Source organism: Pezoporus occidentalis, unplaced genomic scaffold (genome assembly GCF_034315485.1).
Source record: "Pezoporus occidentalis ecotype Australia unplaced genomic scaffold, CSIRO_AGI_Poc_V1 ctg3, whole genome shotgun sequence".
Lineage (NCBI taxonomy): Eukaryota > Metazoa > Chordata > Aves > Psittaciformes > Psittacidae > Pezoporus > Pezoporus occidentalis.
The window spans coordinates 20,605,710-20,631,232 of NW_026914940.1; the positions used below are offsets into that span (position 1 = coordinate 20,605,710).

At 36.2% G+C, this 25,523-nt stretch overlaps 1 protein-coding gene and 1 pseudogene across 2 annotated transcripts in view; both read right to left on the bottom strand.

The window, feature by feature from the left end:
- Positions 1–773: 773 nt before the first annotated feature.
- The window catches only part of SPAG1 (sperm associated antigen 1), a 35,731-nt gene continuing 10,981 nt past the window's right edge, over positions 774–25,523 (bottom strand). For both annotated transcript variants that reach the window (XM_062627300.1, XM_062627301.1), the window contains 10 exons: positions 24,253–24,415; positions 19,622–20,050; positions 19,136–19,235; positions 15,262–15,414; positions 11,962–12,134; positions 8,619–8,760; positions 7,625–7,751; positions 4,461–4,625; positions 2,176–2,547; positions 774–2,022 (listed from right to left, as the gene is read on the bottom strand). In XM_062627300.1, coding sequence (XP_062483284.1) covers positions 1,891–2,022; positions 2,176–2,547; positions 4,461–4,625; positions 7,625–7,751; positions 8,619–8,760; positions 11,962–12,134; positions 15,262–15,414; positions 19,136–19,235; positions 19,622–20,050; positions 24,253–24,415 — 1,956 coding nt within the window. In that variant the 3' untranslated portion in view covers positions 774–1,890. The remainder of the gene's footprint in view (positions 2,023–2,175; positions 2,548–4,460; positions 4,626–7,624; positions 7,752–8,618; positions 8,761–11,961; positions 12,135–15,261; positions 15,415–19,135; positions 19,236–19,621; positions 20,051–24,252; positions 24,416–25,523) is intronic.
- Positions 11,736–11,898, bottom strand: LOC134168053 (U2 spliceosomal RNA; annotated as a pseudogene).

The following is a 25,523-nucleotide window of genomic DNA, read 5'->3' on the forward strand; positions in this document are numbered from 1 at the left end:
CTTTGTATTGCTAATAATGTCTGTCTTGTCTCCTAGATGTGCTAAATTCCTTCTTGATTTACTGCTACAACTATTCTGATGTTTGTCTTTAGCATCAAAAGGAACTGTACATATGAGATACCGACTTCAGCAGTCAGGGCTGCTTCTCAGAAGATACCTGAAGAGTTTTTAATACTTGGGGGTTTGGGTAGCATGAAAAAATACTTAATTTCATCATGAGCTTTTCTGATGTGGTGGCTTTTGCCACTGGCTCTTACTCAACTACAGTTTCCAAGCAACTAAAACTGTTAGGACTACATAGCTGGGTTTTATGCTTTCTTTTAGGCAAAGTAACTTCTTCCTAATCCACGTATTATTAATACAATCCTCCAACTTATTACTTACTGTTATTAAAACCACTCTGAATTCTACTAAATGAAAATGGATTAAGTTTTCTAAACCATGTCAGTAAGCTGCACACATGAATGTTCTCTGAACATACTAAACTGCAGACTGCAATCGCTAACACAGAAATTAGTGAAGGTACCTTCCTTCCACCATGACTGAAACTGTCTCTTTGCTGGTTAAGTACAATGGGTCACACAGAGACAGGTGAGTGACTGATCTCTCCTGAACATGAGAGCCTCATAAAAAGAGGGCATTTAAAAAGAAAAATCCTAAGTTGTTTTAGGAATTAAAAGCCTTGTTCTCGGCACTCTACTTCTGCCACACTCCACATGTCAGGATTACAAGCCTTAAGAGTATAGAACCAGGAAAGAGATTCCAGAATTACACTTTTCAAGAAAAAAACCCTTTATTTTTTTTTAGTTAATCTACACCTGAGCAATATTTTCATTAGAACAACATTCTTGCTGCTATCTCTGCAGTGCCAGTGAGTTTGACATTTGTATCACATGTGCAAAGAAGGCATTGGGATATTTTAAAAGCTTTATCTTTAAAAAAGGAGCTTTGTCAGAATCCAATATAAAACATGAAAGTACTGCCTGAAATAAAAAAAAAAGTCATACTGGTCCACAGAATGGTTTTACTTTTGGCTTTATCAATGTCCATAAACAGAAATAGCTGGTGTCTGACATAATCTGATTAAGGAACTCAGAGTTAAGTACTTTTATTGCTAAGCGCAGCCGCTTGTTCTGTGTGTAACTGCCACCTCAAAGGCCACATGAACCAGTGGTCCTTCCACACACAGAGAAAAAGCAGAATTCTCTGTGCACTGAAAACTACTTGCTTGCCAAAATCCATACCCATTTGATAACTATTTAATAATTAATTATTGTGATTTAAAGTGTTCCATGACAAGCTAACATATTATTCATTCACCTTTGCTGCTTACCTGTATTACAGAAATAAATATTTAAATCTGTTTTGTATAGACCAGGGACAGTGAAGAAACAGGAGGCCTAAGTAATGTATCTGCAAAATGTTAATACTTTTTGTAAACTCATGTTAGCAAAGCTATTGCTAACTGACCCGTTTAGTTTGAAGACACTTCTTTATCACAAGAACATACAACTCACAAAATGATATAACAAGTGATGACTAACAGTGCTCTCTGTCGTACCATCAAGATATTTCACATTATATACCTAATGTAAAATATATTTTCATATATATAATTAAACCAGTCTAAATAAAATCAGTATGCTAAACTACATGAACTCTGCTACTGAACACAACGATACGTATTAAATTCTGGAGATTAAAAATGTATACAACTACAAGAAAAAAAAAAAAAGAGCAGCGAATTTTAAATGTGCATATGCTGTCAAAACAAAACAGATTTCAAACAGCCTGGGTAAAGACCCAGTGCAACCCATGCAAGTCTTCAGAGTTCAAACATCCATCTTCTAAACATCAACTATATGCATGTAACCAGTACATTTTAAGTTCTTAAAGTTCATAAACCTTTTTAAGGCTCTCAAGATCTTCTGAAGAGTACTGATTATTCTGGTTTTCTGGAAGTAAATTGAACAGCTGTTGAACCTGTTCCTTCTCATTTTTGCTAAGAAGGGCCAGCACCACCTGAAAAAGCAGATTATTTTATAATTAGCATAGGTTGATTGAAAATCATAGTATCTGACAGAGCCAAAATCTGTGTACTGTTTCCTTTTAAGATATGAAAATTTCCTTTAGGTTTCCATGTAACTGAAGCACACATTCAGTCCAGGTTCTTACCTTAAATCTTTCTGCTTTGCTCAAGTAGAAAAGGTGCTGATATACAAGACCAGGATCTTTTCCAACTACGTAATATTCCAATGACTGGATGAAAAACAGAAAGATTTCTCCTTCAAGTTTGTTACTTAGCAGCACTGGCAATTTTTGGGGATCAGTAATTGTTAAAAGATCTGCACAAGCAGCTTTATCATTATTGCTGTTCACTGCATTTATAATCTGACCGAAGTCATAAGCATTAGTTGGTTCAGAAATAGGCAGTTTCTCAGAGGTCTTCAGTGACACACTCTCCTGAACTGCTTCTTTAGAAGTAATGCCATCAGTCACATCTGATGTAGCAAACAGTCTCTCTTCCTCTTCATCAGATCCAGTCACCTTCACAAACAAAATGGCAACAAATCATTTTAACGTACACATACAGACAACCTGAAGCTTCATAAACTATATGCATATAATCCATCAATGTCACCACATTAAAGTCAGCATTTTACTCTTCATAAAAGAAAGGCACCCATGCTCTTTTATGTTCTACTTCCCCCCAGAATAGTACCTCTCTAATTCATCTTTAAAGGTTTGTAGTCAAAAGTGTGTATTTTACATTTCCTTTCACTGCTTGGCATTCCACTGTAGAAAGAGAACCGAAGACCACTGGGAGAAATCTAAGGAGGACTCTACATGCAAGTCAAGTCATCAGACACCAATGTTCCATTTCATCACTGCTGTGCCTTCAGAACAGCACAGCTATATATGGCAGCTACATCAGGTTGCTGGTGAAGCCTCGCTGTGGAAGAGAAAGCTCAGCATGGTCTGACTGCCTGAATACCCACTTAACTTCTCCCAGGTGTGCAGCCTGCAAAGAGGTTCATGAATCGGTCACTAGAAAATTAACCATGGGTCCAACTACATTTTCTAAATTCTATTTCAAGTTACCAGGAGTCATGGAATTTGTATAAACTGACTAAAACTCATTAAACAGGGTCTCTTCAAAGGAGGCCAAGTGTTTTAGAAAGTCTAAGGCACTGTATTGCACAGTACAGGGGGGCTAAGTTAGTTTTTTTGGAAAATACTGCACTGGGCTTACAGCCATTTTGTTCTGTTTTTCAACAGTCTTTACTATCAGAAGAGAAATCTTGATTGTCTCATATATTTATAGCTTGATTAAAATGGAATAATAACGATAAATCCCAGTTTCTGACTTTCTTTACTTTGCAGCCTGTTTTCATGGACCTAGCTTATACTACAGCAGATGAGCTAGGGAAAGCTCTCTTAAGAGGGCAGCTATAATTATGACAGCAAACATGAATGATTCCTGCCCCACCCCTGGAAAAATTACCATTGCCAGTAATGTAGTTAGCTGGTCCCTGAACAATGTGGTCACTTCCCAAACCTCCTGTGAACACTCTCCAGGACCCTTTGTTTGTCACAACTGAGAGCTTAACTAACACTACACTCAGTTACATAAAATCCCATGAACTCGCGACAATGTGAAGTGTTTCAGTAAAACGATTTTTTTCTGTATTAATAACTGAGGTTTCCATTACACCAGCATTTTGAAATTATGTTATCAAATTACAGTATCACCATACAGACTGGGAACTATGTATTTATCGGTTTCAAAATTAAATGGGAAAAAAACCCAAACCCGAAACATTCTTAAAGGACTAGCAAAGCTACAATCCAAAAATATCAGATGACTGAGAAAATCCTTTCGTCGCCTAATTCTATCCAGAACTCTGCAATGCTAACATTTTGATCCAGTACGGAACATTACATCACGTATTTCTTTTACAAGATCCTACAGATGTTTTACCCATACTTTTGCTCTTTAAGGTGGGACTTCATTCTTCAGAAACTTTACTGCTAGCACCAGAACAGCCAGCATGCCTGCTGACAATGAACCTCTGCCAGCACAACCCCAGAGGCTTCCTGAGTAGCACGGAATTTAAGAGCACAACTGCTGGTACATTCTGTAAAACAGGTACTCTAAGTCTAAGCAGTTTTTGTTTACAAGGAGCACACCCTCAAGTTTTGTGGCCTCTAAATGTACTTTCTCCATTCCTGCTATGGTTCTGAACACACTTCAAAGCAGTCCAAGCTTTACTAGGGAATATAATGGACACTCAATACATATGGCAAGAATCCTCCAACATGCCCTCAAGATAACATGAAAAATACAATTCCAACACCCAAAAAAGCTAGAGCTAAGAAGTGAAAAACAAAAGATTCAGTATTATCTTCTCAAATGTGTGGTTTCTATACTGCCTGCTGTTACAAATGAACACACATACCTCTTGTATGGTTATTTTCCTCCTTTGCTTTTCCTGACTGCCAGCTGCAGCACTGCTGTCAACGTTAAACAGCTGGGTTACCTCCTCTAGTTCCTTTTTTGCTTCAAGAACGTTTGGATCTATTAGAAGTACTCTGTTCAAATCATCAATGCTGGCTTGATAATTCTATAAGCAGAAGGAAAAATACTTTTTTCATATGCACACCACTAGAAAAACAAATGTGAACCCATAACTTCCTTTACAATTAAGGAGAATAAAAATACTGGGATCTCAACATTAAGCAGACAAAAATAATCTAAATACAGACAGTGTAATTTCATTATGGTTTCAGGGGAAATTCCCTATATGAGAGAACAGATTATTGAAGATTGCTGCTTTTAAGCACAACGGCTTACAGTGTAACACTGTAAATTTTTGGTAATACTTAAGACTGGGATGATGTTATGAACTCTGAGATGAACAGGTTTAGGAGGGCAAACACAGCCATAGAGTGTTATTAGGACTCAGACTTGTGTTTAATGTTTTTATTTCAAATATTACCATTAAAAATTATGGGGGTTTAGACTAAATTTTCTGGAGAGACAAAGTTAACAGCATCAATTCTGTGGAAGATTAGAATACCACAGGAAAATCAAGACACCTTGATGGCCGCAGTTAAAAATAAGGATGAAATGTAGCAGCAAATAGTAGAAGACCATGCAGACATTAAAAGATCGATGTCATTTCTTTGTGTGAGGGACCTCATATTTCTTCTGTTGCTAAGCAGTTATCATCAGGTTACTATAAGTAATGGGTATTAGCATGAAAAGAAATCCTCATGTACCAGCTGAGGTATTTCCTCAGCATCTCAACTGAAATAAAAGCACTAGTGTACAAGTCACTCATTTTCTGTTTCCTACACGAACTATTTTGTTCAAAACTGATGACCAGTATTCAAGGTGCAGAGACACTGCAATAAGTCTGTAAGTGAACTGAAGCCTGCTATGGCATGAACAAAGTGAACTAGAATTATTTAGCTTTAGCAAATGAATGCAGGAAGGGGCATACTGCTTTAATCAGGACATAGCTACTAATTAAGCTAAACCATTTGAACTACAGGTATGAGCATTCACAACTACAGAGAAACGAGATTTTGGAACAGTCTTCTGGAAATGATCACAATGGTCAGCAAACAACCAACCCTCCTGGATTTAAAAATACAGCCTGACAGACTTCTCAACAAAAATCATACAAGATGGCTGTACCCAAAGCAAGAGACTGGACTATAAGCCAGACTATAAGGACACGCAGACCAGGGTCCTGTGTCCTATGTTACAGGCCTGATTCATCACACAAGCATGATTTTTTTCATGATCTTCTCTTAAATACATCTCAGTCAATCTATTAAAAAAATCTCATTTACTCCATTAAATTCCACTGCAGTCTTTGTGGTTAAGTATCTGGATATTTATACAGGAAAACCAGTTCCCAGCATAGTTCTTTGCCAAGCTACATGCTTTTACCTCTTAAATTTTTTCATAACGGAATCATTAGTCAACCTCAAATCACTTTTGTTATTTTCTCTGGCTTTCCGAATCACTCACATTCCTGGAATTAGCAATAATGAAGGCATTAAATCCAACCACAACAGAGTATTTTGGGAGTCCCCAGCAGAGACTGTTCTGAAAGAATCCATAAGCAGTGTGTTTCACGTTATGTCTTCAATAATACAAAACCAGCATTTTTTTCCTAGGATATTCAAAAAGCTGTAAGTTCTCTAATCCTTGACATTCTTCACTACCGGGTAATTCCCTTTATTTGACTGGTAGAATCACTATCTGCCTTTCCTCATATTTATACTAATTTTTTATCAACTTCAACAGCATAAGGTTACAGATGATTAATACTGGGTAGCTTGGTGTAATTACAGAAAAAATTTATGGAAAAATAAGACTTTTTACCACCTTTGAAAATTAAAGCAAACTTTCAAAATTTCATAGCTACTGCAACAAAGGAACAAATTTATCACAAACAGAAAATCTCATGGCTTCTATGACTTGCATTTGGAATTGTAACATGGGACAAGAATGGCCTATTATAAGGCTAAGCGCAATCCTCCTCAGGTGATTCAAGGGCTGAGAGACCATCAGGTAATTATTAAGACGTTAAATATAACAGAGGTCTGAGGTAAGTATTCACTTGATAGACACTGCCAAACCTTGGTGGATGCCTGGAGTGATCACTTCCAGTCGTGAAGAGCAGCGTGGGAGAAAGCTCGTGAGATGCTTGTTTAAAAGACACTTGTAAAATTTCATACAAAGTAGATGAGGATAGCTGCCATCATGAGCCAACAGAAGTGAGAAGCTGGTAATTCAATACCAGGTAAGTGCTGACAGATAGGGTAAAGACTGCTATCAAAGGATTACGAAGTGCAGGGGCTAATTAACATGACTGAAGAATGGGAACCAACAGGGACAAAAGGAATGAAGTCATTCAAGTGATGGAACACGAGATTTGCAGTCACATTTAGGATGGATATGAGCAATGTAAGCCTGCATTTATGATGATCAAGTAAAAGGATACTCAAAAAACTGTAAGATGAGCACAGTATGGACACCACCACCAATGTGTAGATGGAAAAGGCTGAATACAAACATTGCCCAGAAAGTGAGAAAGTAGATCACTAACAAAGGTTCTTAATGTGCTTCGGGAAGGAAGAGAAAACTGAGATAATTAAAACCCTGGTTTAATAACGACAAGCACTCAAACATGAGCAGATGCCAAAAGACAGCTTGAGATTTGAGTATGGACAGTGGCAGGCAGACTTGAAGAGAATCCATTTGTCATCAGCAAAGATACAGTGAACACCCTGACATAAAAAACAGACTGGGATACCCAGAAGAATATTAGAACATTAGAACAGAGCTGAAACTTGCATAATCAATCTCCAGTCAAACCTCATTTATTCCAATGTTCCTGTAATAAAGTCAACAGGTTTTTATGTTGCAAAAATATTTATATAAGATTTTATGTATGTCTAATGCTCTAAAAAGTAATAAAACATCAGCACGGCATACTTTTGTATTTTTGTATTCACCCATTGAGTGCAACTACCTGATTGTCTTTGAAGAGGATAAGCAAGTTTAGAAGTGCTTAAGAATACCTGCCATGTTCTTTTTCCTCACCTGTAATCCTTTGTACGCTAGTGCTCTTCTATAAAAAGCTTTAATATTAGAATCTTCTATCTGAAGAACATGATCACAATCCTGCTTAGCCTCTTCATATTTACACAGTTTCAAGTAACAGAGAGCTCTAACACAGAAAAACAGAATACACTGCAACATAAGTAAATTCTACAGTGCTGTAGTGCCAACAGTATCTGACTCATAAATGCTCATTATAATACTTCTCATAATTCACTCTCAATGTGGTTATTTTTTAAAGCACATAAAACCCAGTAGGTAGTAATGACATCTCTGGATAGAGAAGGTCAATTCCTGCAATAAAAGTCAAAATTAAAGTATGACTAATGCTTGAAATTAGGCAGATATGTAAGTATTTTAAAGGCAGAGCCTATGCTAGTACAATATCATAGTACAGTAGCTGATAGAAGTGTTCTAGATTAAATAAACAATACTTCTTTCTGCACATAATTATTACTTGGAAGTCTCCTCTTCAAGTAGTAGCCTTATCAAATCCTTCTTAGTTTGTGAAAGCTGGTAAGACTGCAGCATAAAGAATTATGACGCAGAATTAGGTCAAACTTTAAAATAACGCTGTTGTATGGCCATGTTCCTACTTTCATTTTCTCAAAAATGTACATTTTTCTCTGAATTATTCCTTTTCATATCTGAGATACTGCTACTGCACGTTAGCTTTTCATTAAAGTCGTATCAGTATTCTCCAAAATGCTGCAAAATGCTACACTTATTGTAACTTTCACTATTGCATACTCTATTTATATAGAGATATATAAAGATACGTGTTAGTGGCATTATTACTTGATCCCCTTGGAGAATAATGTGGTTTAACAAAAAAATCAGTTAGAAACACTCATCAAGTGGGAAAAAAAAATTCCTTTTTTTACGACAGTGACTAAAGGGATGCAAAAAATCTGTATTTCCAGTGAGAAAATACAACTACTACCACTAAAAGTGGGTTTATATTTTGCATCTTTACCTGTTAGTGTAGATTGCACATTCCTTGGTATTTAACTTCATGCATTCGTTGTATTTGTTTACAGCTTCTTCATATTTACCCTCTTTTACAAAACCATTCCCTTCAGTTTTTAAAGTCTTGAACTTCTGCTCAGCTTCTTCACCTATATTACAAAAGGATCACAGTGTTACATAAGAAGGTCAGTTCATTAATGGTAGCTGAATAACCCACCCACACTAAAAATAAATGCCTGGCAACTGGAGTATCTATTGGTCTGCACATTGCCATTTCTGTCCCAGATCTCCTGCTCTAAGAAAGGCATGAACCACCATGTCTGTATTTGGCACAACACATATTTCCCCATCCACCAGTGTAACTACCTTGCTGAAAATAACAGGAATGCAACAGACAGCTCTATGCTTTCATCTCCCTCTGTCTACACTTTCTGTGTGCAGAGGGACTGCGTATCTCTACTGGGATACCAGTTTCATTTACAATGGTGGAGATTTAATCAACAAGATTAAAAGCCTTCTAAATCTCCACCATCACACCAAGGTGGCCATAATTTGAGCTAATGTTCTTCCTACAAGCAACTATCTATCACAATTACTATGCTAAACTGACAAATGACAAACAAATCATCACATCAGCAGGGGTTAGTGATTTATCAGTAATATCCTGTTAATAACTATTTATAAAAGATGCTTTGAAGAACCTCAAAACACCTAACTAGGGTTTTTTTATTAATATTATGTTCTTTTGTAACTCTCTTTCCTTCAAAACTCCCCATCATTTCTTGCATATGTTTCTGGGTTAGACTACAACTTTTAGCTATGTTTGCAGTGGAAAACCAATCCTGACTGCAGTTTCATGTCTCTGTTGTGAGCAAACAGTAATTAGTAGCATAGCTCTAAGTAAATCATAATGGAAAAATCTATTTTTTTGTACTTTGCTAAAGAATAACCATCACATTTTAAATGATGGATATAACCAGTTATTTTTAACCAATAACTGAACTCAGTGAGTTCTTTCATAAAAATATAGCAGTCCCCTATGCCAAAAAATACATGGGTGGTTGGGTCAAAAATTTAACAACAAGAAACCAGAACTAAATTTTGCAAGAAACACAACTAAATTATAACTCAAGTTGTAAAACAGAAAAAACAACAAGACAACTTGCAAAAAATCCCTTTCATGCAACAGAAAGCCTTACTTACTAATTTAATTAAATTCATGAGAAATTTTTAACTACTGACTGATCATTATTGCTGGCATGCTTGTGCCACCAGCACAGGTCCCAGTGATTTAGTACAGGCCGAAATAGGCTACCACAACCTTAGGGTCAGCCTGCAGTGAAGAAAATAAAGTCTTCATTTAGTACTTCTAAACTCAAAGCCTAACCAAAGTCCCACTCTATCTGAAACAGACCGAGGCATGTTTTGCATCAAAATACCGCACTTCATAAACACAGTCATGGCTGGTTTTGTTAACTTTTGTAACAGGCTAAACATGATCACCACTGTTCTCAGGAGTCACTCATGTGTATACCTTTCACTACAAACATCTTCAAATTCTCTCTTGACAAAATTACATAAGGTTATACAGATCCAAACTTACTACTTGAAAGGTTTAAGAAGGTTGGTTATACACTGAAATAAAAATCCAACAAGTCATATTCTTTAATAGCAGAAAAAGCCTGGAGTACAATCAGTACAACAAAGAGCACTTTTCTAGCTAAGCATTTATGTTTAATAGCAATGACTGTGTAAGGTATCAGTTTTCTATTTCATTAAAATAATCCAAGTGTTAAACCCAATTGCTGCCTGTTCCTTAAGATCCATGAATCAGTAACAACATACAGTGGCAACTGTAATGAAAATACTTGACATTGGACATCTTAAAAAAAGTGAAGTTTTTATCAGTTTAATTGAGCTTAAATTATACAGCATCATGCCTCATGTTTCTTTAATAAAAAACAATTTTCTGTAGCATTACTGAAGCTTAGTACACACTACTATTCAAATCATTTCTTAACCACATTACTGCAAGTTTCTAGAACTACATCTTATTCCTGAGAAAAACATCCAGTTTTCACAAACATATAAGTTGCCTGCTGTTTTACATCAGGTACAAATAAATTCAATACTATTTGAAAGATCTTTTTAAAGTAATTAAATCTGTAGTGCCCAAAAGCGCAGATTATTTGAGGACATGCATTACTGCAGTAATGTGTTATGGACAGATAACCCAATCACTGCTACTTATTTAGCCAGCAACCCAGTAGTTATGCATTGCAGCCTCCCCTGCATTAATCAAGGTGAAGATTATCTTCAACACTATTTTTCTTTAAATAAACTCGAAGGGGAACCTATTAATAGTTGAGTGAAAAATCATAGTTAAGGCATTTGCAAAAAGAATGCTCCAGGAAGGTTCCTTCACCTGATTTACAGGAAGAGAAAAATAGAAACTGCAATAAAAAAAAAAGTCAAAAGGAAGAATGTATCCTAAAGGAGTTAAGCACACACTGCTTATATACAAACAAATCTAGAATTAACACCTTTGAAAGGTGACTACTGGCCACTGTCATAGCTAGAATCCATTGTAAAAAAGTAATACTCAGAAGTGTTTTCCTATAGCCCATGTCACAAACAACTATCATCTACAAGTCTACCCTTTCTAGTCTGAAGAACTGAGTAATGCTTTCATGAAGAATTAAATGACAGCTACAGATTATGCAGCTGATTATGTTACCAAGTGATTGTTTGTGTGGTGTTTTTTGGGGGTAAAACTGTATATAACTGTAGTATGATGTCAGGGAAACCACTGATACTTGTGAGAGGACTCAGTATACTGATGATGAGTATTTCTGATGTGTTTTATGTAACTTCGGAAACTGCATGCTGCAAACTACATCACTTAGTTTAAAAAAAGAAATTAAAATAAAAATTTAAAAGAAATTAAAATAAATCATACCTGTGGCTCCCTGAAGCACATGAAACCAAATCATGTAAATGACAATCACCTAAATTGGTTTATCACAAAGGTCTCTGGTAAATATTTTCTAAAGCAGTTTCTTTGACATTATTAAATCTTATTCCATTTTATAATTAGGATCTTTCTTAGAATCAGCTAGGTTGGAAAAGATCTTTAAGGTCATCAAGTCCAAAAAAAAGGAGCAAGCTCCAGCTTCAACTCCTAGTGACAAAAAGTCACTTAATGCGAAGTCCTCTCATCATATCAGACATTAAACTGGTAAGAACAGATACTACACTTGATTTTAGCCAAAAGGCCAAGAAGTCATTTTCCTTTTTTGTATATATATATATATATACACACACAAAATATATGCATTTGCTATACGTACAATTCATCGACAACTGTTCTCTTTTGCTCTCTGTAGGACATCTTGGCATATTTTCTGAAGTAAAGTTTCCTCCATCCCATCTGTGTAGCTGAGCAGCTACTGGTACAACTGGAATTGGTGGCAGTTTCTCCCTCCAACTGGGACCATCCTGATCTATTAATGCCTTCGTTATTCTGGAAGAGAAAAGTCCCACCAACATGACTTTTCACATATTTAACTCACACTTCAATGACTTACACCCAAATTAAATAATGCGATGTTCCAATTTTAAAAAAACTAACCAAGCATTTATCCTGAAGCATAAGTCACAGCAGTCAGTGGTGGTGCTGCATTCGTTTCAGATTTATACTTTTTCTGCTTTTTAGAGTATTTATGTTAGCATTTAGAAGGTAAGAAGCTGAGTTCAGCAGGATCTGTAAATATTTAAGCAAGTGATTTTGCAACTAAGCTTGAAATGCTGCCTACCACATGCTATAAATAAATCGGAAAAAAGATTTATTTTGTTTACTCTTCTCACCTGTTCATAGAGGTTATTTGTAACAAGTGTAGATTACAATACCTAGATTTGCCAATATCAGATGAAATCTCTTACACAACAGTTTTCTAAATAACCAGTGCAGGTCACAAAGTAGGTATTAAGCTGCATTTTAAATAATAGCCAGAAATTTATCAATCAATCATTGTTTATCCCCATTTAAAAATGGGAAATAATAAAATATATTAAAACTATTTACAACACACATGTTTATATATTATACATTATGTATTAGCCATTATATAGTATGCATTACATATAACATATATATTATATATTATTTTCTATATATGTATTATATGTACATGTATATATAGGTCAACTATTTCTGTACATGAGAGGTTCAATTCAAAATCCATTCAAGTGGGAGTTACCCATTGCTGTGATACATTTTGGAATAAGTCCTAAGTCAATATAATGATTAAAGCCATATAAGATTTCATGGCTCCATTACAACTTCTGTGATGTTAAAAAAAAGAAAACCAAACCAAGAGAAAACCCAAAACATATTCATCAATTATGAGAATGAGAATAACAGTGGGGTAAACATCTTCTAATCTCAAAGTGATCTTAAGAGTCAAGTTCAACTGGGGACAAGTCTAATATCTACTTTAACAAAGAAAAATTCTGAATTGAGTAGCAAGTCAAGTCACATGATACCACAGCAAATAAACCTGAAATCTGTGTATCAGGTGTACTTCTATCTAACACAGGTATAAAAACCACTGTATGAATACACATCTCCCCAAAAAAGAACTAACCTAGAATGTGACATGAAGAATGAACTAGAATGAGTATAAAGGATCCAATCCAGTTTTCTTGCTTAGTTTTGGTCTTTTAGAAAGTCCCACAAAGTAAACCAAGAGTTCTACAGTAAAACATGCTGCCACTGTTTAATTTTTCTCTATTTATCACAATGGGCTTAAAAAGTTTGAGAAAAAAACTGATCTAGAATTAGATCAGCAGAAAGAATCCCACAGTATTTGATGATAATCATTATTTCCTTTTGATTGCAAAATAACCAGGTAAAGGGTTTATATTAAAAATTATATTTGTCTTTTACGTGAGATTAAAACTATCAGACTGAACACTCATTCCATTCTAAGATTTCTGGAAAGCCTGCTTAGTTAGGCAAGTACAGAAGGACAAGCCTTAACATGATTTATCAAACCCACCCTCAGACACATGTAGGATGATGAGTTTTTCCTCTCCTTCAGCATCACCACCCAATTTCCCACCAGAAATTAAAAACAAAGAAATTCTCCAATAAAAACAGGTTGTTAAGACCTGACATTCCTAAAATAATGAAAAACAAAATAAATTGAACTATGTTTTGGGGTTGTCCCTTTAAATTAAAAGGCAGTAGAGAAAATAGCATTTTTTGTTAACATTTATTTTTAAAAAAGGTCTCTTTGGAAATGAAAATAATACTTTGGGAAACAATTTCAGCTTAATTCATAAATATAAAAAAAATAAATTATAGCAAAAGTTCACTTATGCGGGAGGTCTATGCTTTAGAAACTAAGTATCTGCAAGCAAAAATGAATTACCAGCAGAAGAGAAGGAAGAAGCAGCTGAAATAAGGTGATGGGCTGCCAGGGAGGAAAGAGTAATGAGCAGTGAAGCTAAAAGTATAAGGAAGGCCTAGAGAGGAGAAAAGGAAGAGTGTTAGGAGAAATAAAGGGAAATAAGCTTATTACTAAGCAAGTTACAAGTCAAGAAATATGAAAAGAGTATCTGGAGATAAAATAAGCCAATAAGATTTTAAAAAAAGAAAGTATAATAATCGCACAGATACAAGGACAAGCAGTTATGCATCCCACCAATCCAAGTGCTCCATTGCTGGGACAGATATAGGAGATTAGTAACAATTTGTTGCTATCAAAAATAAGTTTTCTAAGAGGAGATGATAAAGTGTCATCATGTCCACCTCTGGTCAAGTAAGCAGAATTTAAAGATATTATCCACTTTTTAATGAAGCCGTAATGTAAGTGCTCATGACTTTGTCTTAAAAGGGTACTAGATTCCATTGTTAAGACTTGCATGCATGTGGGTTCCTGCTCAACGATTAATGGCTGTTACACTTTCATAAATACTTTTTTTTTTTTACCCATTAAAGAAAAAAAGGAAAGAAAAGGGATTGGAAAAACCTATCATTCATGCACTTAAATACTTACTATGGGTTAATAAGACAGTCACTATGGTGTGTATACACCAATTTTACACTATTAAAATATAATTATAGAAATTGAGAAGTCTCTCTTGGCAGCAAAAATTCATGTTGGAAGTATTAACATTTCAGTTTAAGATAATATTCAGTCCTATTTTTTACACCTTTAAGTTTTGCAGCCAAACACTGTATCAAGCTCCCTCAGTGTTTCCATAACTGCAGCATGCTGAAGAATTCACACTTAACACACATCTCCAGCTGCCAGAGGAAGACTGCTAATATGAAAAGGAAACAGAAATGTCAGATAAAAAATATGGACCTTAAAGAACTACTTTATGTGGTATCAAATAAAAGAAAGAAAACATGTTGAAGTGCCAGAAAAAAAAACTTTAAAATATGTTTTTAAAACAGAAAGCGACCTACTGCTGGCAGAGGAAAACTGTGAAGCTACAGGAAAACAAATGAGACAGCCAGTCCTCTAGTTATAACACTATTTGTGAGGATCCTGACTTTGAACTGAGGGTGTGTGTAAAACAAACACTACTGAATTCTACTTTTCTGTTTGGACTGATATGAGATTTGTAAGTGGAGTTACCTATTAGCACTATCATTTGCTGCTTGGATGCTGCTGTCTATTTGTAGGACTGTTTTATAATCTATGTATGCCTGTCGATATCGCTCCATACACTCATTTGCCATTGCTCGTCGTAGAAGAGGCTTAAGGGAAAATGGCTGAAGCTCCAGAGCTCTGGAGGAAAAGAAGAAAAATGCAGGATTGAAACAGAGTAACTGAAATAATATTAGTAATATTCTTTTATGATATACACAAAAACTTTGCTATTTCAGATGGGTCTTACACTAACACAAGCAAGGAAAATGGCACTAAGTGGTTTATATTAATACTCCAAATGACACATATTTCTGAAATTGTTAGTGCTTTTACAACTTACTCTACTCAAACCCCCATCTTCCATCTGGAAAACTGCTTTTAGCAGAGAGAAAAGATTAATGGAATGGTAGCTGTTCAAGAGCAAAAGCTAACTTTCTTAAGTCAAAACCTATCTTTCTTTTCAATGCCAAGATGTATGGGGATTTCAAGTACAGGGTGCTTTTGCCTACATGACTTTCCATCCTTCTTCCTTACGTGGAAGCGTGCATGTAAAAAATACATTTAATAAGACATGAATATGCACCTATTTCTGACTTTTTGTTTTGTTTTGGTTTTGCCTGTTTTTTGCCTGTTTACTTTTTTGATTGTGTGCCTAGTCAACACTGAGCTCAACTCCTGACAGTGTGCAACCATAACGCCTCCCAAATACCATGTGCTTTTACAGCAATATGAAGAAGCAGTCCACAAAGGCCTTACTTATTAAAGACTAACTTCTATAAATCAGTGATTCTTACTACAGAGGAAGAGATACAAATTTTGAAATACTGAAATTAAGATGCATCTAGCCAATTTGATTTTACGGAATCGTAAAGTAATTCAAGCTGAGAGACTCCTAGTCCAACCATCTGCTATAGGTGGGGTCAGCCCTGAGATCAGCCAAGGTTGCTCAGGGCCTTATCCAGTCAGGCCCTGAAAACCTTTAAAGGAATCTCTGCACATCTCTGAGCAACCTGCTGCTATGCCCCACACTGTTCATGGGGAAAAGATCTCTCCTAAAACAAAGCCAGAACCTTGTGGTTTTGCCTGTTGACTCTTGTCCTGCTGCTGCCAGAGTGAGTCAGGATCCATCCTCCAGGTACCCCTCCTCATAGGTACTGTTAGGCTGCTGTTAGGACCTCTAGAAGCCATTCTCTAAGCTGAACAAACCCAGCTCCCTCAGACTCTCCTCTCCAGGCAAGTGCTCCAGAGTTCACAACCACCTCAGTGACACTTCATTGAACTCACTCACTCCAGCTGATCACTGTCTTTCTTGTACTGGTGAAGCTCAAAACCAGCACAGTTAGACAACATCTAATTTAGTTAGATATTGCCTAACAAGGGCTGAGTACAAGGGGATAATCACTTCCCTCAGTCCAGTGGCTGTGCTCCTGTTCATATGAAACCCAGGAGGCTGCTGGCTGCCCTTTCTGTGAACTGGCTTTGCACCATTACTCCTCCTAAAGCTAGAGAAAAAAGATTACTCGAAAAAACATTTCCAATTTCCATTTCATAAATATCACTACTGTTCCATTTGTCTTTATGTTGGATTGCATTTGCAAATTGCTGGATGCATTTGAAAATTACAACAGCACACAACATCATAGCACCTGCAAACCTTTGCAAAAATGCTTGACATTCTGTAACTCAGAAGAGTATTGATGTGATTTCAGGTTCCTAACATCAAGAATTAAGAAAAAAAAAAACAACAACTATAAATAAATTTAGAGGAAGCCACAGCCTGAAGAACAGCATCTGTGGGAATGGGAAAGTACAGTTCCAGAGTAGAATGCAACTATACAGCCAGGGACCAAACCACACTACAGTACTAAATAAATTAACATTAGTGCATAGAAGCTCTATTTCACCTCTGTAGTAAGAATCATAAGGCACTACAAATCAAGATCCAACAGAGGGGGTTTTATACACTTCTAAGCCCTAAATAGCCAGAACTTAATAAAAGATAAAATGTTCAGTACTTATTTTTATGCCATGAATATAAGCACTACACCACTTTTTACTTTGAAATCAAGTAACCTATTCATAGATCATTCTTTGTGTTGTGCTGCCTAGAGAACATTTAATTGACATTTCCCGGTTCCTGTGTATTTGCAGTTTTGCAGTTCTGCTTCCCAGTCTAAATTACTTCTACCTCTGTTGTGCTCACTAGGCATCATGGCTCCTTGTGTAACTGTAAAATATGCATGACATTAAGGACACTATCATTACGCAGTAAGAAAATAAGCTTCCAACTGGTAAGAATCCAAAACCCCCTGTCCTATTATTGATTTCAATTGAAGTCTTACATACTTCAAACCTCCTGAAAAATGCAATGGCTGTTAAGTATGCCTTGTTTTACCAGACAGCTGTGCTTGGTCCTTCATCTATTTTAACAAAATATTTACAAGTGTCGAGGTTTAAACCCAGTCAGGTAACTCGTTCACTCACTTCCCCCCCCCTTTCTTGCCCTCCCCCTGCTCTCGGAGGGACGGAGAGGAGAATCGAAAAGAATGCAACTCCCACAGGTTGAGATAAGAACAGTTTAGTAACTAAGGTATAACACAAATCACTACTGCTACCACCAATGATAATAATGATAAAGGAAATAACAAGGGAAGAGAATACATCATCTCACCACCTCGCCCCCCCCAGCCCGACCAAGCTCCGACCGATACCTCCTCCAACCCTGCAGTCTCCCAGCCCTTCCAGCTAACTCCCAGTTACATCCTGGGCATGACGTGCTGTGGTATGGAATACCTCTTTGGTCAGTTTGGGTCAGCTGTCCTGTCTCTGCTTCCTCCTGGCTCCCCTTCCTCCCTGGCAGAGCATGAGGCTCACAAAGTCCTTGGCCAAACCAAAACATCACCTATCAGCTCTGTTCCCAAGCTGAAAGTCAAAACACTGCACTGCACCAGCTACCAAGAAGGGGAAAAATGACTGCTACTGCTGAACCCAGGACAACAAGTCATTCTTTTTTTTTTTTCAGATTACATTTTCAGAAAACTTTTCTGTCAGGCAGAATATATACAGTAAGTCAAAAATTTAATTAATACAAAAGTACTTTTTTTTTTTTTATTTTGGGGGGATTTGCAACAGTTGGGTTACGCTGTAAAAAAAATTATTAATTAGTATGATTTCTAACTGCCTTGGGATCCTTTCTTGCATGTTAAGCATCAGTCTTACTAAGCCTAACTATGAAAATATAAAAAAAGACTTCTAGAAATATACTAATAATTTAGTGGAAGGCAGTGTTTCAAAGTTGTTGAAGGTGTCTAATCTTCTCTAAATCTGGTATCCTTAAAAGCCACAATAAGCAGAAAGGATTTTAGCTCAATTCCTGAACAGCTGTAATTACTGTTTATAACTATGACAAGTATGTATTAAATAAAAACCCAAACCAAAACAACAAACCAAACACAGAGAATACACACATGTACACCATGCACATGCTTGTAAGCAATCTCCAACACTGTGATAACCATCTGGCTTAACGAAGTTTCTGCACATAAGTTATTACAGAGCATCACTGAAATAAACCTGCATTTGTCTTAGAAGTTTTAATCCTGATACGCATTTCTGCATACACAAGAAGCCTAACGAACAACTGCACTCACATAAGACAGGAAGTTAAAAGCTACTCTGTCCCTAGGTTCCATGTGATTGTTTACATAACTGACAAAGATCTCCCTTATTTAGAGGGATCAAATTTAGGGACTCAGTCTTTACTGACTGTTCTAAGTCAAACTGCAATAACAATATATCAGTTAAAATGTTTACTCATCATCAGGAATGCTGTTGGCCCACATGGGAGGTTGCAATTTACCTGTTACAATCCTGAATGCAGTCACTGCAGTTCCCTTCTTTGAGGTAACATGCTGCTCTGTTTGAGTACAAGATACTTAAATCATCTGGACTCTGTTCTCCTAGAAGAAGTTACAATTAAAATCAAAGACGGTTACTAAAATGACATTCAAAAATTAAAGACTCACATACTGTGACACTGCAGTGATGTAGTTTGCTGACAATGCAAAGCTGCAAGCAGCTTTCCTTTATCACGTCACTTAGAATATGTAATTATTCAAACACATAAATAAATACAAACAGCTCTGCCCTAGGAAGTTAAAAGTATTGTTTCAGTCATAATCTTCTATTTTGTGTCATGTAAACTGTCCTTCACTGAAATCACGAAGAATTTACTGCTCAGTAACTCTTGCCAAAAATCCAGGGTTAGGCTAGGTTAGTTCATTTGTATTCCCTTTAAATAATCTAGACAACAACCCTAGATTTAAGTATAAGGTATTACACTCACCTAGACCATTGACATACTCAATTGCTTCCGAGTATTTGAACACAGCTTCTCCAAACTGCCCACTCTTAAATAACTCATTTCCTTCACTTTTTAGTTTTGCTGCAGCAGGAGGAAGTGACATGGAATTGCCACCACCAGCCGACCGAGACCCTGATTCAAGCGATCCGGAGACCTCCTCAGCTTCAGGACTTTCACTTTTTTGATCACTGTGTAAACAGCCATTAACTTCACCTTCACAGTCTGACAACTGCCTCTGTGTATTTTTCTCTGATGTGCCTTTTTTTAATCTGCTCTCAGTGGATTCCTTCTGCTTCTGTGTCTCCCTGTCCTCCGCCTTACTGCCCCCTCCTTTGCTATGAAACTTCCTCTGCGCGTTGCCCATTGCAGCCTCTCCCGCTACCGCCTCTCCTCCGACTGGCACGCCAATTCCTACAAGGAAGTTAATGAGCTGAGTTAGAGCTTGCATCATCAGGAGAAACTATCGTCCTGGCAAAAGAGGGGTGCACAGCTAAAGACCAAATCCTTCAGGCATCCTAGTGTTATAAAGATTTATTTGCCTTAGAAAACACTTTCAAAAACACAGATAAATTTCCTACTTACAACTAACTTGCAATTATTACTGAGAAGGTATTACTATGAAATGTAATTTCCCCTCACCGGGCACACTATGAACCCCTGTTCTGTGGTGTCAGAGTGGTACAGAGTTCACCTTGAAATTAACTCTTTACATACTGGCTGTTGCAGTATTGGTACTTCGATTTTCCGTGACCAAATCAAAACGCTTGCATGTTAAAATTAAAACACACTGCTAAGAAACCAGTAATGGTGCACACGTCAAAACTCTCAAATACAACATAAGAGGCATAAAAGCTTATAAATCATTCTCAAAGAGGTTTCATTTAAACATAGTGTCAAAAAGCCTTTTACAAATAATCCTGATGATTCAACTTTCACTATTCTTTATTACTAGTTTAATTCAGAAAAATCATACAATAAGAGTATCAGATATTAACATATATATTCCTTCTTCACCTGAATTCCTACCAGATTGCCACCACAGTATTCAAATACAGATTTCTGCAGAATGCCTGACTATTGATAGTACCAGTCACACAAAGGCAACTCTGTGTTTGGTATTCTGGGGTGCTGGGATTTCACCTTCCCTTAACTTGATGTGTTCATCTGTCCAACAGCATTTTTTCATGCCTTTGTATATTGCAGTGACACTTCCAATAATTCAAACTAAACTTACGAAGTTGATTTAATATGGATGAATTCCAGGTTGTTCCAAATTACAGAATTATTTTTTTAAGGCACAACATGCTACTGAAATCAAACTGAAAAGAATAGCAAAACATAAGAGGTTTAAAAACAGTTGATTCTCTTGTGCCTAATAGACAAAAGCTCCAACTGTCCTTCCTAGCTCTGGCCTCTGTCTTGAAATAGCATGTTTAATAATAAGTTCATACTACACAGTGGGAACAATGATAGCATACATCTATTCTACTCACACAGACTCTTTATAAAACTTAAATATTTCTATTTGAGACGTACATCCATCCATGCAGTTAGGCAGTGCCCAATATGCCAAAAAGGTTTAAAGTCTATTTGGTTGAGAGGATGAGGGGAGAAAAGCTAGCTAGGCCAATGAGCGAAGCCAGTGATAGTATCACAGTAATTTCCTTAGGATACATGCTAAAATACTTTTTGCTTTACATCCACGAAACCAGACAATACTCTGTACACCTTCTAGCAAAATAAAGGGAAAAAAAAACCAACATTTTAAATATCATGGACAAACAGGCAATTTGACAAGATTTTAGAAAAGGCAGTGAAACACTCTAGAAGCACAGCCCAACTTTCTGAGCCACAGAAAAGTCGATAATGTGTGAATAATGACAGGTAATGACGTGAATGTCATTAATATGAACATCACTTTCTGAACACAGCAGAAAATTTCCTGAAGATGAAGTGCACAGAACTGATCCTGGATGGACAGGGGACATTTATAGCCTTTGGAGCCCTCCTGATAATACGAGTAGTTATAGTCAATGGGTTTAGCTGTCAGGTTATGCTAACTGCCTAAGTATTTCTGAACTGAGTGAACACCATGCACAAAATTGCTCAGATATATATTTCTCAAATCTCATTCTGTTTTTCACGTTCGCTCTTAATAACATAACCGCTACTCTTGTATTGGTCGCTGCAGAGAAATATATTAATGAAAGCAATATTCTGGGCTTGTCATAGGGAAAAAAAAAAATAAATAAAAAAAAAGCACTTACAAAATTTTCTTCAAAAAAAAACCAACCCCAAAAAACCCCTCTGGATAGATCATAAATTCCAAAGAAAAGTTACTGAAAATTAAAGTAAAAAAAGTGAAAAGTGTGGGCAGGATTTTGACTAGAATGACAGTAAATACAAACTAGCAAGAATTTTAATTCATGTTACCATTAAAATAGCAAACTTAAATTGGAAGGAATGTCATTAAACAAAAGCTACTGAATACTCCAAAAGGAATATTTGTTTGGGGTTTTTTAATGGATGACATTGTCTTTCATTTGAAAGTAGTTTCCAACTATACGAAGTTTTTATTCTCCAGAAGCATGGCACAAAAATAATGGTGGCAGAATGAAAAGTATCTAAGTTCAATTCACAGTTAATTCATTTATTATGAAGCCAGGAAACATTTCCAAGTCTTTTATCCACACTGGACTGGCTATATATGAAGACAACTGGAATGGTCCAAATTTCCACAGATTAAATTTTAATAATAATTTTTCTTTTTCCTTTTTTTTTATATGGTCAGCAAATTTTTATGAATTAAAAGGGCTACTTAAAATACATTTATCTTTAAACCGTATTTATCACTGTATGACTTCTATAAACATGTCAAAATATCAGGCGCTTTGTCAAATACATACAAGACCTTTAGTTTTTACAGTGTCTGCTAGTTTTTACAGTCTTAAGACATAAGCAATTTTCCATTTCTATTGTACAGAAAGGATTTACTTTTTCTCTCAGTTACACAGATGAAGAGAGACTACAGTCTTTATATATACTGTTTTGTCTGAGAAATCAACTTTTCAGAGCTGAGGAAAACAAAAATATTTTGTTGTTTTTCTTCCAATCTCCATGCTATAAGTTTAGTAGGAATGCACAACGCTTACCAACTAGAATGTGAAATCAGTGTGACTACATGACTGGACTACATGGACTACTGGACTGACTGTGACTACATGACTAGATGTATAAAAAAGACAGATAAGACGTTTAGTCTATTTAGTGCTGTTAGGTTCATGGAACATACCAGATTTATTCAATAACTGAACTGAGTTTGTATTTGCTTCTAGTTGTACTTGAAAACAGAGTAATATATGAAGGTGCTTGTCTCCTAAATCTCAGAAATACCTACATGAACACATGCGACATTTACGTCAGTTGGCAATCCCCTGTTTAAAGGCCTAACCTTTCATCAACAGAATGGGAGTCTTCCTATGGAGCTAGAAGGCACTTAGTCATCTGAACGCTCCCAATGAAAGCAGCCCCAAATTAACTAGTATTTAAGACTAAGGACATGATCCGTCTTCCAGGGTTTTAGCTGAGGTGACTTAGTAGATACCTACTGATTTTGAAAAATATATTTTCCTTAAATTTCTTTGCAAATAAGGCATTATTAACTCACACATGCACAGTTTAATATTTACAATTAACCTGTAAAAGCCACACACTGATTTAATTTCAAGATAAAGAGCTACATCGACAACAGAAAACACAGAAGTCACAGTTGTCAAGCCACATTACCTTAAAGAACCAACAGAAAGGAGAAAGGGTGGGAATCAACCTAAGGATGTCACTCTGTCGAAGGCCGGAGCCCAGACATGCAGCTGAATCTAAAAACAACCTGCCAGTGCAAGCCTCAGTAGCACCTATTGCTTCCCTTCCTCCTCCAAGTCATATATTCTGATTATACCAGTAGCTTCATCTCAGCAGTCTTGCAGTTATTCACACACTAATCCAGGAACAGGAGCTGCATTCAGCTGCTTGGAAACTATATACAGTACAAGAATTACATATTGTTCACCTCTAATACATACTTTCAGACTAGATGATCTGTTAGGTTAAACAAACAAACAAACAAAGATTGATAGATTTCAAAACAAACAGCAGCAAAATAACCAAATTACATGCCATTTGGTTATTTTTACACCCTCTGATCCAGTTACGGGAAGAAACATGCAGAAGAAAAATGCAATGATGGGAAGGCAGGAGACCTGTGTGAGAGAAAGAGCTAAGGAACACACAGTGTTCTCTAATACCCGAGAACATTCCCAACTGGGTCCACACCAAAGGATAGGTATAAAATTACACAGAACTCAGGGAATTAGGTGATTTATAGCAATATTTTCCATCTATCCATTATACCCCTTCTAGAAATAATTCCAAAGATGTGTAATAAAACTTAATTCTAGATTTCACTCAAATTTAAGTAGTGAGTGCAATTTTAGTCTTCAAACAGGCAAAATTCTTTGCAAGCAAATATGGATGAATTGTGTGAATAAAGATAGCAATAACAAAGGCAAAGATTTTTTTCTCAGATTGAAAGTAAATAGAAAGTAACCTGACATTACTTTTATTTCCACTGCTTCTTTCACATTCAACTGTATTTTCACCTCTTTCTTCATCACTTTCTGAATCCTCTATGTCTTGAATAAGTATCCTTTTTCCTTTGCCTTGAGTCTCAGATACAGGCTTTAAACCTTTCAGTTTCTTTTCAACCTCTAGCAGATTTTTCTGCAATATAAAAACACAGAAAAAAACCATGACATTACTTTTCCAAGAGACAGTATCAAAACCAAGATTAACACTCAACTTCTGTCTCTTAGAAACTCGGAAGATATCACACAAATACTTGTCTTGAATGAACTGCTTAAGGAAGAGAAAAAAAAACCAACCAAAACCAAACAATCAAACAAAACAAAAAACACAAACACAAACAACCAAAACCCAGAAAGAAAAAGAGCAAACTGCATTATAGCAGTATCTGGCATGGTCTGCTCAAAAGAGTAAGAAAACAGATTATTTCTAGTGGATTATTTCCAGAATCTCAAAAAAAAAAAACAAACCTAAAATCAGTTTATCAAAATTTATGCTATGGTTTCTGGCAGTTAGCAGAAGGACACTGTTGAATAATGAAAAGGTTTGCTCCTCTTGTAAGAACTGCAAATTAGATGACCAAACAGCCTCTCATTCCATAAACATTTTTGATTACTCAAGATAAAATACTCCAACTGCACTTTACACTTCCAGAGCAGAGACCCAACATTATGCACTATTCTGAATTGAATTCAATGCTGTAAAAGGAAATGCCATTTCAGTACCCACTTCCTCAAGGAAAAGTTAAAACAAGGACAGGAACAGGCAATGATTCATGTGAACATATTGAAGAATTCCAGTTAGAGACAATCAATTTACCTTTATATTAGTGACTCTGCACATAAACATTAACTCTACATGTGTTCAATACATTCATATTTATCTGAAGAGGGTTTTGAGGATCCTTCAAGCAAAGAGCAACTGACAAAATTCCCTGTCGAGCACTTGTCACTTCTAAATGTCTCAGCCAAGGCATAATAGCAGGCAGAGATAAGAACAAAGTACAGACATCTGCTTTCAGCTACAGAAGCATTACTCAGCAAAGCTACTAATGAATTTACATCTCTGGAAGAGTACTCAAAATGAAGGAGTACCTTATGCCTGATATTATAACAAGACTCAGTACAGCCGATTTGACAATCTTTTCACAGACTGTTGTGGAGTTTGTCAACACAGACTCACAAGCTATTTAGTGGTTCAGTCTTGCAGACTGAAAAAAAAAATCCCAAAAGCCCTTTCAGAATTC